This window comes from Carcharodon carcharias, chromosome 23 (assembly GCF_017639515.1).
Source record: "Carcharodon carcharias isolate sCarCar2 chromosome 23, sCarCar2.pri, whole genome shotgun sequence".
Taxonomy (NCBI): Eukaryota; Metazoa; Chordata; class Chondrichthyes; order Lamniformes; family Lamnidae; genus Carcharodon; species Carcharodon carcharias.
In genome coordinates, this window is record NC_054489.1 from 6,536,972 (window position 1) to 6,550,461 (window position 13,490).

Sequence of the window (13,490 nt, forward strand, 5' to 3'; positions counted from 1 at the left end):
TAAGAGATACACTCCAATTAATGGCAAAGACTTGTGTAAAGGTTTGATACACATAGAACAACAAATCTCTTTCTGGTTGAGTGTTAAGACCCACATGGTTAATGTTCCCAGTCATAATGAATTTCACCTAGTTTCCCAAGGGTTTGAGCTGGTGTCAGAACACTATGGCAGCCTTGTGATTTCTGTTAGGATGTTGGCCAGGGATCCTGTACCCACTATTTTGCTGCAAAATCACATCACAAAAGAGATCCGAAGACCTGCATTGCAGTTTGTGTGTATTTTATAATCTATGTCATAATGTACTGTTACCATTCAGGCTCCTACCAAATGCATAACAAAACAGAACAATAGTCCAATAAAGGAAGGCAGGGATGTGATACCACTTTCAGTTCATAGCCTAGTTTACGCTGCACATATTCAAATCCTAGCTTGTTACAAGAAGCAGAACCCCTTTCACCGTTAAATCTCATTTGCAATGGAAATGTTTCACTGCACCCAGAGCGGTTGACCGATCAGTGCAGTTACTGACTTTAATCCAGAACTGGTGCTGCATTTCTTTCTGCTTTCAAGCAGGTTTGTCCTTCTGACCAGAAACCAACTATGTATTAAAGCAAGTGTCCTCTCGACTCAATCCTGTCACTAGAATGGAACAAATGCTTTCAATTCATATATTTTAATACGATTGGTCAGTTACAAATTAACATAGTGTTTGACTAGTCGCATGGAATTCTGGTCATTTGAGGATTGAGCTGTAGTTTGTCAAACTGGAATTTTATTGTACAATAAACATATTGAAGGGAGTAGCTCTGTTAACATCCAGGATAGGTAAGTTATATTTGTAACTAAAAGGTTTGTATGAGTTTTGTCTGCTACAGAAATGTAACATCTCCAAACAGAATAACCAACATTGCATTAATGGGCTTGGAACATGATCTCCAGTAGAATGTGAAAGATGGGGGTTGGGGTGGGAAGAGAAAGTTGAAAAATTCACGCCAAAGCATTGGCCTATGGTGTATTCATCAGGATAATATTGAAACATACTGGTTGGGATTTAATCGAGTGCTTATAGCATGCTGTCCCTCCTTTTTAAAACTATTATTGAATTGCCAAAATTCACCAAGGAGACACATATTGTATTTCAGTCATCCCTGCTGCTGCTGCTTGTTCTGTTTAATTGAGTGATGCATTCAATATGCTTACTGGTGACAGAAGTTTGTTTTAGTTTTGGGCCTTACGTTAAACTGTGGCACACAAGTGTTTCCGATTCCCATACCGGGCAAGACAGCAAATAGTCACCACCTGTGACCCTTTGACAGCCACAAAGGGGAGTTCCCAAGGATGGAGTGCAATCAGAGTTAAAGCTGCTTAAAGCACTATGTTAAGGGAGTGCCATGTGTATGGAGCTACGAGGTATAGTTAATGTAAGAAATTTTTCTTGCTTAAAAGGGAGGCCCCTCTTTTAAACGCTTAGTAACCAGAGTTCCTTCCACAGCAAGCTAGGTACTTGTTTGACCGGCACAGACTCGATGGGCCGAAGAGTCTTTTTCAATGCTGTAGACCTCTATGAACCAGGATGGACATGAAATTACTTTCGGTCAGATTTTCCAAGGGTTCTGCCCCTGCCCGCCCCCCCCCCCCCCCCCCCCCCCGGACAGAATTCACAGACTTCCACTGGTGTACTTTGATTCCCCCCTCCAATTCCTTCTCTGCGCTAACGTTACCTTTCACTTCTTTTCTGTTAAACTCAGTTGCAGGGACTGAATTGTAATATTATCCAACATTTGATATCTGGTGTAATCTTGGATGGGTGAATGTGGAGTGATACTGGACCATCCAGAGCAGGATATTCCCTGATTCATCCCCTAGTTTGGAGTTGCTAGCAATTGGCCTCAGTACTCAGCCAGCCTTGACATCCCCAGCCACACGCTATGGCACCTGTTGGAAAAGTGCTTGTGCGTCAGGCAAAAAGAAGCACTCTGCCACCAGTGACTCACTATGCTCTTGGCCAAACACACTGCCAACAGTTACTGCAGAAGCTTAAGCAGTGAGCAATGACTATTTGCCGGAGGTCCTGAATAGGCCACTAGTGTCTATGAGCTGCACTTCAGCAGTGAGGAAAAGACAATAGCACCTGAGGATGAGTTTTATATAAAGCATAGCTCTTTTAGATTTTAAAAGTTTTTTTATTACCATGGTTTCTCATGTTACCTACATCTCACTGTTATGATGCCTTATAAAATAAACCACCTGGGCCAGATGGGCACTGGAGAGTGTCTGGGTATTTTAAGTACCAGATGCATTGCTGTGCTAGTTTGTCTCTACTTGTCTCCCCTCTTCTCGTGAAGAACTCCCATACTTGGTTGGTGGTAATTCATTCAGCAGCTTGTCGTAGCACCCCTGAAGTGGGTGCTGGGTGTAATTTTCCTACTGGTTTATGTACAGTGGGTTATGCACACGTTATTGAGCTGGTACTTCATTCAAGGTAACAGGGAGGGGAAGGTAAAGCACCAGTGAATTTGCCAATGCAGTAATGTTGGTTAGACTGGGCTACGACACCAATTTAACAGGTGCAGCTGGTTAAAGACTCTCTAATCGTGGTTAACAACTAATATGCAAACTAGGAAAAAGCACTGATGTTTATATTGTTTCATATTGTATATAAGTGACAATTCAAATTTTTGGTGCAATAAAATTTGCTGATGACAGAAAATTTACTAAATTGCGTGATTCGCATACTTTGCTTCATTCTGTTTATAATGCATCACCATAGAGGGGCCAATGGGTTTGTCACGGTTATTGGTTGTTTAAAGCAACAAGCTTACATCCCAGCACAGAAGAGAGCCATTTGGCCAATCGTGCCTGTGCCAGCTCTTTGAAAGAGCAATCCAATTCCCCCTGTTCTTTCCTGTAGGTCTGCAAGGATTTCTTTTAAGCATTTATCCAAATTCCCTTCTGAAAATTATTATTGAATCTGTTTCCACCCCACTTTTCCGGCAGTGCATTTTAGATTGTAACAATTTGTGTAAATAAACTTCTCATTTTCCCCCCTCCACCCCCCAATTCTTTTGCCATTACCTTAAATCTAATCCTATTTACTTTATCAAAACCCTTGTGTACTTCTATTAAATCTCCTCTGCACCCTCTCCAGGTTAAGAGATTGCCCTATTAGAGATTTTTTTCTGCTCCGATTTCAGTTAATAACACCAGCAAGTGGTAGTGGAGATGAGCTGGCAAGTGTCACACAGACTATTCAGCTGAGAGCAGAATGTCCTGTCTTCATTTGGCACAGCATGAATCATGGAATAATGCTTAGCAAAAGGAATCCTGACTGATTTTAATATCCCCCTCCCCCAGTAAAGCTCACAGAGCGAGATGACACTATGGAGTGATTTGAACGAGAATTTTAAAATTGAGGCTTGCAATCGCAAGCTGCCTGTTCCCTCCCCTGACAGCAACATATAAGCAAAGCTTAGTTTCTAGCAGCTGTTGGTTTGCAGTTTGCACAATGAACCACTACACTGGGTAGTTTGTGACGACGGGAGAGACTAAGTCAAGACACGAACTGCCCTGGAGGCAGGAAGGAGATATTCAGAGGGTGACCTAACTCGGTTAGTTCAACTGTTTAGAATGACACTTTGAGTGATCAAAAGCCAGTTATATGATTGCCAACTGCTTCAGGGCATAGGGCCATCCTGATTAGCAGAAGGAAAGGAAAAAAACTCGATCCTCGGTCAGTATTGATCTGCATTTGGATTCAATCATAAGAGCTAGCTTTCAGCAAGCTGCTGTTAATGAATCACAGGGAAATGATGTGTGCGCTGCTGGAAACTGTTTATTACTTTTTAAACAGTGCAAAAAAAACCCCTCTTCATTAGCTGGTTTGTTTTCACAAAATTTAATTGAAAGATTTGAATTACAAAGGCCAGCTGCTGGTGACAGGGTTCTTCCTCCTCAGGCGGTGACTCCTCCCTCAGCCGGTGGGGTTGAGGGGGGTGGTGTGTGAAAGAGTAGGAAACGTTTAGTCTCAATGTTTATGACAGCCCAGCTGGTCTTTTCCTGCCCATTGTATTGCTAACAAAATTAAAAGTTTTAAAGAGGTTTAATGGTTCAGTTGACTTATCCAGATGTTCTGCAGGTCAAACTGTGTTGCTCCTGACTCTTGCTTTAGCAACATTGCCTTACCTTCAGTTCTCTGAAATATGCTTTTTAACCACAACTGTGTCAAAGGACTTCTCCCCCCCCCCCCCCCGCCTCTCAAAAAATCAAAACCCTGACACCAGCACTTTAAAGTACTGTCACTTCTGGACACAAACTCAATTAGCTGAGATGGAAAGACAGAGAAAGGTCTACTGTTTGACTGTGCAAGTATCATATACAGCAATACTGGAAGTTGCCACCTACAAAAAGACCCTTAACAATCCCAGAATTTGAACAGCCACAGTTTTACACTAATCTTTCATGCCGTTACCAGAACTGTAAAGTTGCAGACTTTTTTGACTCCCCAGATTGAATTCAGTTTTCATTTTTCTCACGGCAAACTTTCATCAGCTTCTTCTGGAGTGACATCTTGGGAGTATAGATCAGAGAAGAGTGCAGGCAACCAGTACTGAGGTTCTTCAGGAGCTTGTTTGTCAATCCACGCCAAGCCTTCCTTCAACAAATGTTCCTGAAAGAGGTTATAACTCTAGGGTTTATGACACAGTTCTCAACTAACTTATTGACTGCTTATTCATGGGAATCAGCTAATTTCCCATTCTCCCAAGCTGTAATTAAAATAAAGAGTGGTGAGATAATGGAACTCAACACCATAAGGAGTGTTTGAAGTGACTAGCACAGATGGGAAACTAGTTAATCATGAGGGAGAAAGGATATGTTGATGGCGTGGGATAAAATAGGGTGGGAGCATAAATACTGGCATGGACCTGTGATTGTGCTTTAAATACTATAATTCTGGGTAACTTGCTAAAGTGGCAAAGTCATGAAGAATCTAAAATATGAAAGTGTTGAACATGAACAGCAACTTTTAACCAGGAACTAAAGGAAGGTATTGTACTGAAGTTTTCCTACAGATCCAAGTCTGCACGAAGTACAATGACCAGTGCTTTTATTAATATGCTTAATATTTATCATTCATATTGAAAGGGGCTATTTTGATTAATCACTGTGGACCAAGATCACAAGGGAAGATTTCTCCACCCTTTCATCTTTGTTTCAATCTATGGTATTCCAACCGAATCCAATGTATGATCAAGTAAGGTCCAACAATTTGTTGGAAGCATTCCATTGCCAACGGACACCATGAGATATTCAATGTTTTATAGGCAGGAATTTTGAAACTGTAGTTTAAACTTGCTGACAGGCATTGTTAATTTAGAGGGCCATTCATTCTTTATTAGCAGTGTCTCTTATTTGAAAGAAAACAGCTTTGCAAATAGAAGCAGATCCACGTTTTGATAGAGAAATAGAATCAACATTGTGACTCCGGCTCACTCCAGTGATACCATTCCCCCTCGTTCTATCAGGTTATGGAAGGTGGAATGCAGTTATCAGCAGACAGTCTAATCCTGACCATAACAGAATAGGACACTATGAGAGAGTGAATACTGCATCAAGTGTATAGATTATACCTACCAACACCTGGTTAGTGCGTTCAGTATCCCACTTCAGGCTGGATTTAATTTCACTGATTGTCACATATCCATTCTTCTGTAAGACATGAAGTGGATGAGTTTGATTTATCTCCACCTCATAACAAAAATGCTGTGAAACAATAGATGGAGGATAGTTTTACCCCCAGTTTCTCATTCATGCCCGTTGTCTTGTTATCTCATCACTGTGATCAAGTACAGTTTGATGGGCTCAGTGGGTAACACCTCCCCTGAGTCTGAGGGTCACATGTTCAAGTCCCACTTCAGAAACTTGAGCTCAAGAATCTAAGCTGACATTCCCAGTGGAGTACTGAGGGAGTGCTGCACCAGAGACACTATCTTATGGATGAGAACATTAAGCTGACTCTCCAAAGCTTATCCACCATCTACAAGACATAAGTCTGGAGTGTGATGAAAGACTCTCCACTTGCCTGGAGAAGTGCAGCACCAACAACACTAAGCTCAACACTGTTCTGGACAAAAAAGCCTGTTTGATTGACACCACCTTTAACATCCACTTCCTCCACCACTGATGCACAGTGGCAGCAATGTGTACCATCTACAAGGTGCACGACAGCAACTCACCAAGGCTCCTTCAACAGTACCTTCCAAACCTGTGACCTCTACCACCTAGAAAGGCAAGGGCAGCAGACACATGGGAACACCACCACTTGCAAGTTCCCCTCCAAGCCACACACCATCCCTACATGGTACTAGGTCACCATTCCTTAACTGTCACTGGGTCAAAATCCTGGAACATCCTCCCTAACAGCACTGTGGGTGTACATACACCACGTGGGCTGCAGCGGTTCAAGGCAGCTCACCACCACCTCCTCAAGGGAAATTAGGGATGGGCAATAAATTATGGCCTAGCCAGTCACCCCTACATCCCATGAAAGAATAAAAAAAGCATTTTGGAGTGTCCTGACGTTATGAAAGGCATTATATAAATGCAAATCTTTCTTTACCATTAAGGCCTTGAGGAGAAACATCCCCTCCATTGCGTGCTTAAAATGCATTTTCTTGGCTACAGTACCCAATCCAGAACAATAAGAAAGGGAGCCTACACACAAGCTTGATCTGAAGTGTGTGAATGATGCGAAGGCAAAAAAAAAAAGGGGGTTGCAGGGACAGCTCTGTCACCTTAGGTCACCCTACAAAACCTGAACACGGCATCTCTCTCGCACACGTACCTTCTTAGACATCCCCAATTTTAGTTGTTCTACCATAGGTGGCCATACCTTTAGCCGCCTAAGCTCTAAACTCTGGAATTCCCTCCCTACGCCTCTCCAAGTCTCTTCCTCCTTCTCCTCCTTTAAGCCGCTCCTTCAAACTAACCTCATTGACCACGCTTTTGATCACCTGTCCTAATATCTCCTTATGTGTTGAATTTCATTTGACAATTGCTCCTGTGAAGTGCCTTGGGACGTTTTACTACATAAAAAGGTGCAGGTTGTTACTGAATAATCTCTTAGTCCAACAGCAGCCTCACAAAACAAATGAGGTCACTTACCTCAGCAATCTGCAGCACCACCGTGTGATCCATGTTAAGCTCTGCAGGGACAGACTGCACCAGGTACCTGCCTCCCACTGGGATTATACTGAAGCCATTACCCAAGGATTTCAATTTCTTTATGGCCCGAATGAGATCGTCCCTGGATAGGGAAGGTAAGAGAGGAAGAAGTTGGGCCAAAGTCATTGCTCAAAGGGTAGGTGGGGGTCAGAATAAATAAAATCAGTCAATGTCAACAACAGAACAGAACAAGAGGCCATCTAGTCCCTCAAGCTTGTTCCACCATTCCATAAGATCATGGTTGATCTGCAACCTAACTCCATATGCCCGCCTTTTCCTGATATCCCAAACTACCTTTGGCTAACAAAAATCAATCAATTTCAGATTTATAATTATCAGCTGATCAGGAATCAATTGCCGTTTGGAGAAGAGAGCTCCAAGCTCCTATCAACATTCTATCAGTGCCCTTTCAAAGAACCAGCACAAATATGATGGGCCAAATGGCTTCCTGCTGTGCTCTAAATTTCTTTTGAGTCTGAAATGTAATCTCAGCTGATCTTGGTTACTGAACAATAACAGTTAGTCCCATGGTAATGAGGGCAGGAGCAGACTTAGTCAATGAATCAATCCACTTCATTCAGGGTTCACAGTTGTACTCACTGACTGACGTCTTGAGCAAACTTGCCTCTCCCTTTCAGCACACGCTGGTGCAGCTCATCCAGTGTGATCAGACCTGGCAAAGTTAAGGATACAGCATGAGAAACTTTTCCCAATCATCTTCGCCTAAGTCCCGCTCACGCATCACCTGCATGCTTGCAGACCTACTACTAGGTCCCAGTCCAGCATTGCTACAGTTTTAAAAGTCTTAACATTGTGTTCAAATCCCTCCATGGTCTCGCCCCTTCCCTATCTCTATAACATCCAGCCCCACCAACCTCCAAAATCTGCCTCACGCGCATTTCCAATTTTCATTGCTCCACCATTGTGGCTGTACCTTCATACGCCTGGGTCCTAACCTCTGGAATTTCCTCCCTAAACCCCTCCATATTTCTAGCTCTCTCTTCCTACAAGTCACTCCTTAGAACCTACCTCTTTAACCAAGTTTTCAGTCCCCTGTACCAATATCTCCTTATGTGACTATCAGATTTAGAAAAGTGCTTTATTACATTAACAGCGCTATATAAATGCAAGTTGTAGTTGCACAACAGACTCCCACACATTTTAAACTAAAGTTCTGCACTTTAGAACCCTGCAACACCCTGCATTCAGAAAACAAGAGTTCAACCTGGGTTAAAGTACAATGATATCTCTGCTCATGGCCACAGCCTCAAGCAAATCACCGAACTGACATACAACTGATAATGAGAGATTCACCTCCATTTCTGTGTTTCAGAGCCAGACACACTTCAATAATCTGCACTCCCAGTTCATAGTAAAAATCTCCAACGCCCAGCATCTCTGACCAGAATCCTTTGCCAGCTGCATTTAGGAAATTAAAAAATAAACTTGTAAAAATGACATTTTTGAGTGAATTTTCTTTGTTCACTAAAGCAGAGAAACAGAGCTCTTAAAAACTCCTCCCAAATTGCATCATCACTCCCAGGACAGGTACAGCATTGGTTTAGTTACAGAATAAAGTTCCCCTTACACCATCCTATCAAACACTCCCAGGGCAGATACAGCAAGGGGTTAGATGCAGAGTAAAGCTCCCTCTACACTGTCCCCATCAAACACTCCCAGGACAGGTACAGCGCGGGGTTAGATACAGAGTAAAGCTTCCTCTACACTGTGCCCATCAAACACTCCCAGGACAGGTACAGCATAGGGTTAGATACAGAGTAAAGCTCCCTCTACACTGTGCCCATCAAACACTCCCAGGACAGGTACAGCATAGGGTTAGATACAGAGAAAAGCTCCCTCTACACCGTCCCCATCAAACACTCCCAGGACAGATACAGCACAGGGTTAGATACAGAGTAAAGCTCCCTCTACACCGTCCCCATCAAACACTCCCAGGACAGGTACAGCACGGGGTTAGACACAGAGTAAAGCTCCCTCTACACTGTCCCCATCAAACACTCCCAGGACAGGTACAGCACGGAGTTAGATACAGAGTAAAGCTTCCTCTACACTGTCCCCATCAAACACTCCCAGGACAGATACAGCACGGGGTTAGACACAGAGTAAAGCTCCCTCTACACTGTCCTCATCAAACACTCCCAGGACAGATACAGCACAGGGTTAGATACAGAGTAAAGCTCTCTCTAGAATGACCCAAACACTCTGAGATCAGGGGAGGTGGGAAGTCAAAAGGAAATTGGGGAGATATGAGTAAACAAGATTACAAGCGAGGGGGTCCACTCCAATTGTTGCACACATGTCCTGAAACTGAACACGAAACTGTGAGCTTTTCCGAATCTCCTGCTTGTGCTTGCTGGCAAATTCCTCCAGATGTGTCTTGAACATTTCCAGCTGCTTTGACATCTGCACAGTGAGAAAAATTCAGTAAGATTTGGATCACAAGGACCACTGATCCCTCAGTACAAGAAGGTGCTGAAACTAAAAGTCTCAGCATCAGACAATAAAAAGATCAATGAATTGATTGAGTTTAAAAGTATATCCACTCACCTGAACCAGCTGATCTTCAGCCATCACTGTTCCTCGCTCTTTATATTTGGCCTAAAGCAAATCCAGTTAGAAAATGTTAGGCAGCAAAATAACATTGACAGATTAAGAAAGCAAACATAGGCAGACTTGCTTTTCTATAGCACCTTTCACGATCTGAGAACATCCCAAAGCACTTCACAACCAAAGAAGAACTTTTGAAATGAAGCCAGTGTTGGAATGTAGGGAACACAAAAACCAGTTTGCACATAGCAAGATGCCACAAACAGTAAGGTGATAATGACCAGATAAACTGTTTTTTGTGATGTTGGTTGAGGGACAAATATTGGACTTATAACACCAAGACTAACTTCCCTACTCTGCTTCAAAATAGTGCCATTGTGACCCAAGAGTGCAGGCAGGATGTCTTTGGTTTAATGTCTCATCCAAAAGATGACACCCCTGACAGTGCTATGTTCCCTCAATCCTGCATTGGTTGTGTCAGCCTAGATTTTAACCTCAAGGTCGCTCTATGGTACTTTATACTATAGTGTACCAATTAACAACAGTATTACAGAGATCTGCAAAATCCCTTTCCATCAACTCCCCATCACTAGTTCTCATGTTCCTTTTTCGCACCCTCCTGTAGCTCAGTATGCCCAAGTCAGAACTCTTTACACCTGGTCCTGGATTGGAGGGCAATTCACACAGGAGTGGTCAGGCTGATCACTGCAAAGATTGATCCCGTTCTCATCAACCATTCAGCAGGTATCACCAAATTGTGAACAGAGCAAAGACTCTGGCTGATTTAACCCCCTCAACCCCCCCATCTCCCAGGCCACTGAAATCATCCTAACAGTGCATGCAGACAAAGATGTCCTGGGTGTCTTGTGACTCAATAACATTTACCTCAAGTCCCATACCACACATGAGCAAATAATCCAGGCCTACGCTCCCAGTGCAGTACTGTGGGAGTGCTGCACTGTATGAGGCACTGTCTTTCGGATTAAACTGAAGGCCATCTGCCCTTTCAGGTGGGTGTAGAAGATTCCATGTCACTATTTCAAAGAATATTAGGGGAGTGTTATCCCTGGTGTCATGCACAATATTTCTCCCTTGACCAAATAATCTGTTTTTGTGATGTTGGTTATGATTTGTGGAGCTTGCTCTGCACCAAACTGGCTGTCACTTTTCATAGTTTACAACAGTAACTACACTTCAAAAATACTTCATCAGCTTTAAAGCCCTTTGTGACATCCTGAGGCTGTGAAAGGCACTATATAAATGCAAATAATTGTTTTTTTAAGGACAGTTCTAATTTTAAAGAATGGAAGTCAGAAGTTATATTTCAATATTTTTACATAGGACTTTTTAAATTCATAAAATATACTTTATTCATAAAATATCTGAAAGTACAATACAAAACATTTCTAAATTGCCATCACAAAAAGTGCAATCATATTCAACTTTTACACATGGATCACGAGGTGCAATGGTATTGGAGTTATCAACATACATCGTGTTGCACTCTGAGATGCTTCAATACAATTATAATACATTTAGTATTCAATGTATACATTCACTGTGAACCTTACAGAACGAGGGGTCTATACCTTTCCCAGTCCCTCGGTGCACTATGGCAGAACAGTCTTAGACAGTGACCTTTCCCCATTGCGCCTTTGCGGCGGCTGCCCCAAGCTTCAGTGCGTCCCTCAGCACGTAGTCCTGGACCTTGGAATGTGCCAGTCTGCAACACTCGGTCGGGGACAACTCTTTGCACTGGAAGACCAACAAGTTCCGGGCAGACCAAAGAATGTCTTTCACCAAGTTGATGATCCTCCAGCTGTAGTTGATGTTTGTCTCGGTGTGTGTCCCTGGGAACAGCCCGTAGAGCACAGAGTCCTGTGTCACAGAACTGCTCGGGATGAACCTCGACAGAAACCACTGCATCTCTCTCCAGACTTTCTTTGCAAAGGCACAATCTACAAGGAGGTGAACAACGGTCTCTTCCCCACCACAGCCACCTCGAGGGCAACGTGCAGAGGGGGTGAGACTCCTGGCATGTTGGAAGGATCTGACGGGGAGGGCCTTTCTCACCGCCAGCCAAGCTGCATCTTGGTGCTTGTTGGAAAGTTCTAGCGATTTTTACACAGGATTTGTTTTGAGTGGCAGTGCTGCACTGGAATGTGAAGCTAGGTTTTGTGCTCAAATCTCTAGAACGGGGCTCGCACCTCCCACCTTTTTACTCGGGTGGTGTGTTTGGGGGTGGGGGTGGGGGGGGTGGTGGAAGAATACTACCCATGGAGGCAGGTCCAGCAGCACTGATTCTCTCTGCAAGATGCATGTCCTCCATTCACTGATCCTCTAATATTAGTGTGACAAGGCAACAATCCCTCTCCTCCTGACAGGCTATGCTTTAATATGCTCCTCCTCCCCAAAACCAAATCCTTTATACGTATAGTACGCTCACTTTTATAAGTGACACTAAACATTGCCCGTCTTTTTAAATAAATATTTATCTCTGATACAACTAACAAGATAGAAACAGTCACCTGGCAGAACAGGACTTGAATGTTGCTGAAAAGAGAGACATATTTGCCAAAGCTTTTCCTCTTGCATTCCTCAGGTCAAATGCAAGAATGCCAAAGATCAAAGGATCGCAATTTATACTGCAACACCCTCTTGTCCTGTAGTATAATTGTGATCCTTTTAAATTTGGCCTTCTTGTGTTTTTCCTGGTGATTGCGAGGGGAACAGCTTTGGCAGCGTCTCTCTTTTCAGCAATATCCACGACAGAAACAGTATATAATACTGTGCAAGACACTCCGGTGTGTGAAATACACAAGACTACACACTTCGTCTTTTAAATTGGAACTCCCCTCATGAAAGACTAAGATTTATACAGCTCCTTTCACAAAACAGGCACACAACACCGGTGGGAAAGGGGCAATAGATTGTAAATGGAGAAATGGAGCAATTGATTCTGTCTGGGGATAAGGGGCAATAGATTGTACCAACTGAGGAAAAGGGCAATAAATTGTAACTTACTTCTGCGAGTTTCTTCTTGGCGATGGCACCGGCTCCAACTCCCCTTCTGTGCATCTTTGCAGAACTTTGGGTCTGGTTTTTTTTGCTGAAAGACAATAATCAGAAACCGGGAACCCGATTCACCAGCTCCGCTTGCCAGCCCTGCCCCGCTTCCCTATCTCTGTCTCCGGCTCCGCCTTGTTGCCGGTTCCGCACTGACTCCATCCGCCTGCGACACGGAGGCGGCAACAAAACCCGCAGCGAATTTAATGGCAACACCAGCGGATAAAGTAGCAACCCCAATATCAGCGATTCTCCCTCTCTCCCTCCCCCTGTAGTAACTCCTTATGTTGCTGGATATTACAGTTTCCTTGTTGCTATTTCTAGTTATATTGTAAACACATTCCAACCCTCTTAACTCTAACCTCTTCAACCATTATTTAATCTTGTGCCCTTAAACAGCAGCATTTCCGCTGTATCTTAAACTACATTTCCCATCGTACTTCCAACTTTCTCTCATCCTCTGCCTTCATAACCACCATCACTGTGTTTCCACAGTGGCCAATGTTGATGTTTGCTCCATACGAGGCTCCTCCAGCCTATTTCATCTTAGTCCATCAGCAGACAGCATTCTATTTCCTTCTCCCACGTGTTTATTTAGCCTCTTAATAGATGAGCCCAGGGATCTGTAACAGTTG

The 13,490-nt window shown here is 43.3% G+C and overlaps 1 protein-coding gene across 2 annotated transcripts; it reads right to left on the reverse strand.

The window, feature by feature from the left end:
• Positions 1-3,879: 3,879 nt before the first annotated feature.
• snf8 (SNF8 subunit of ESCRT-II) lies at positions 3,880-13,206 on the reverse strand. Of its 2 annotated transcripts, none has more exons than XM_041217584.1 (8): positions 12,814-13,206; positions 9,790-9,840; positions 9,507-9,645; positions 8,536-8,640; positions 7,822-7,894; positions 7,162-7,303; positions 5,632-5,760; positions 3,880-4,666 (listed from the first exon to the last, which is right to left on the reverse strand). In XM_041217584.1, exons 1-8 carry the CDS (start codon positions 12,865-12,867, stop codon positions 4,529-4,531), a joined length of 831 nt encoding a protein of 276 aa, XP_041073518.1. In that variant the 5' UTR covers positions 12,868-13,206; the 3' UTR covers positions 3,880-4,528. The 2 variants fall into 2 exon arrangements, with proteins under 2 accessions (XP_041073518.1, XP_041073519.1); XM_041217585.1 differs by having other exon boundaries at positions 5,632-5,706; positions 12,814-13,188.
• Positions 13,207-13,490: the final 284 nt, after the last annotated feature.

Bases quoted from the DNA above. Each gene is read 5' to 3' on its own strand.
- snf8 (XM_041217584.1), bottom strand. From the start codon at position 12,867: ATGCACAGAAGGGGAGTTGGAGCCGGTGCCATCGCCAAGAAGAAACTC. The intron at 8,641-9,506 runs GTAATCTTGTTT...TCCTAAATGCAG, and splicing joins TGGAGTGGACCCCCTCGCTT to CTGGCAAAGGATTCTGGTCA. The intron at 5,761-7,161 runs GTAAGTGACCTC...ATTGTTTCACAG, and splicing joins TGGTGCTGCAGATTGCTGAG to CATTTTTGTTATGAGGTGGA.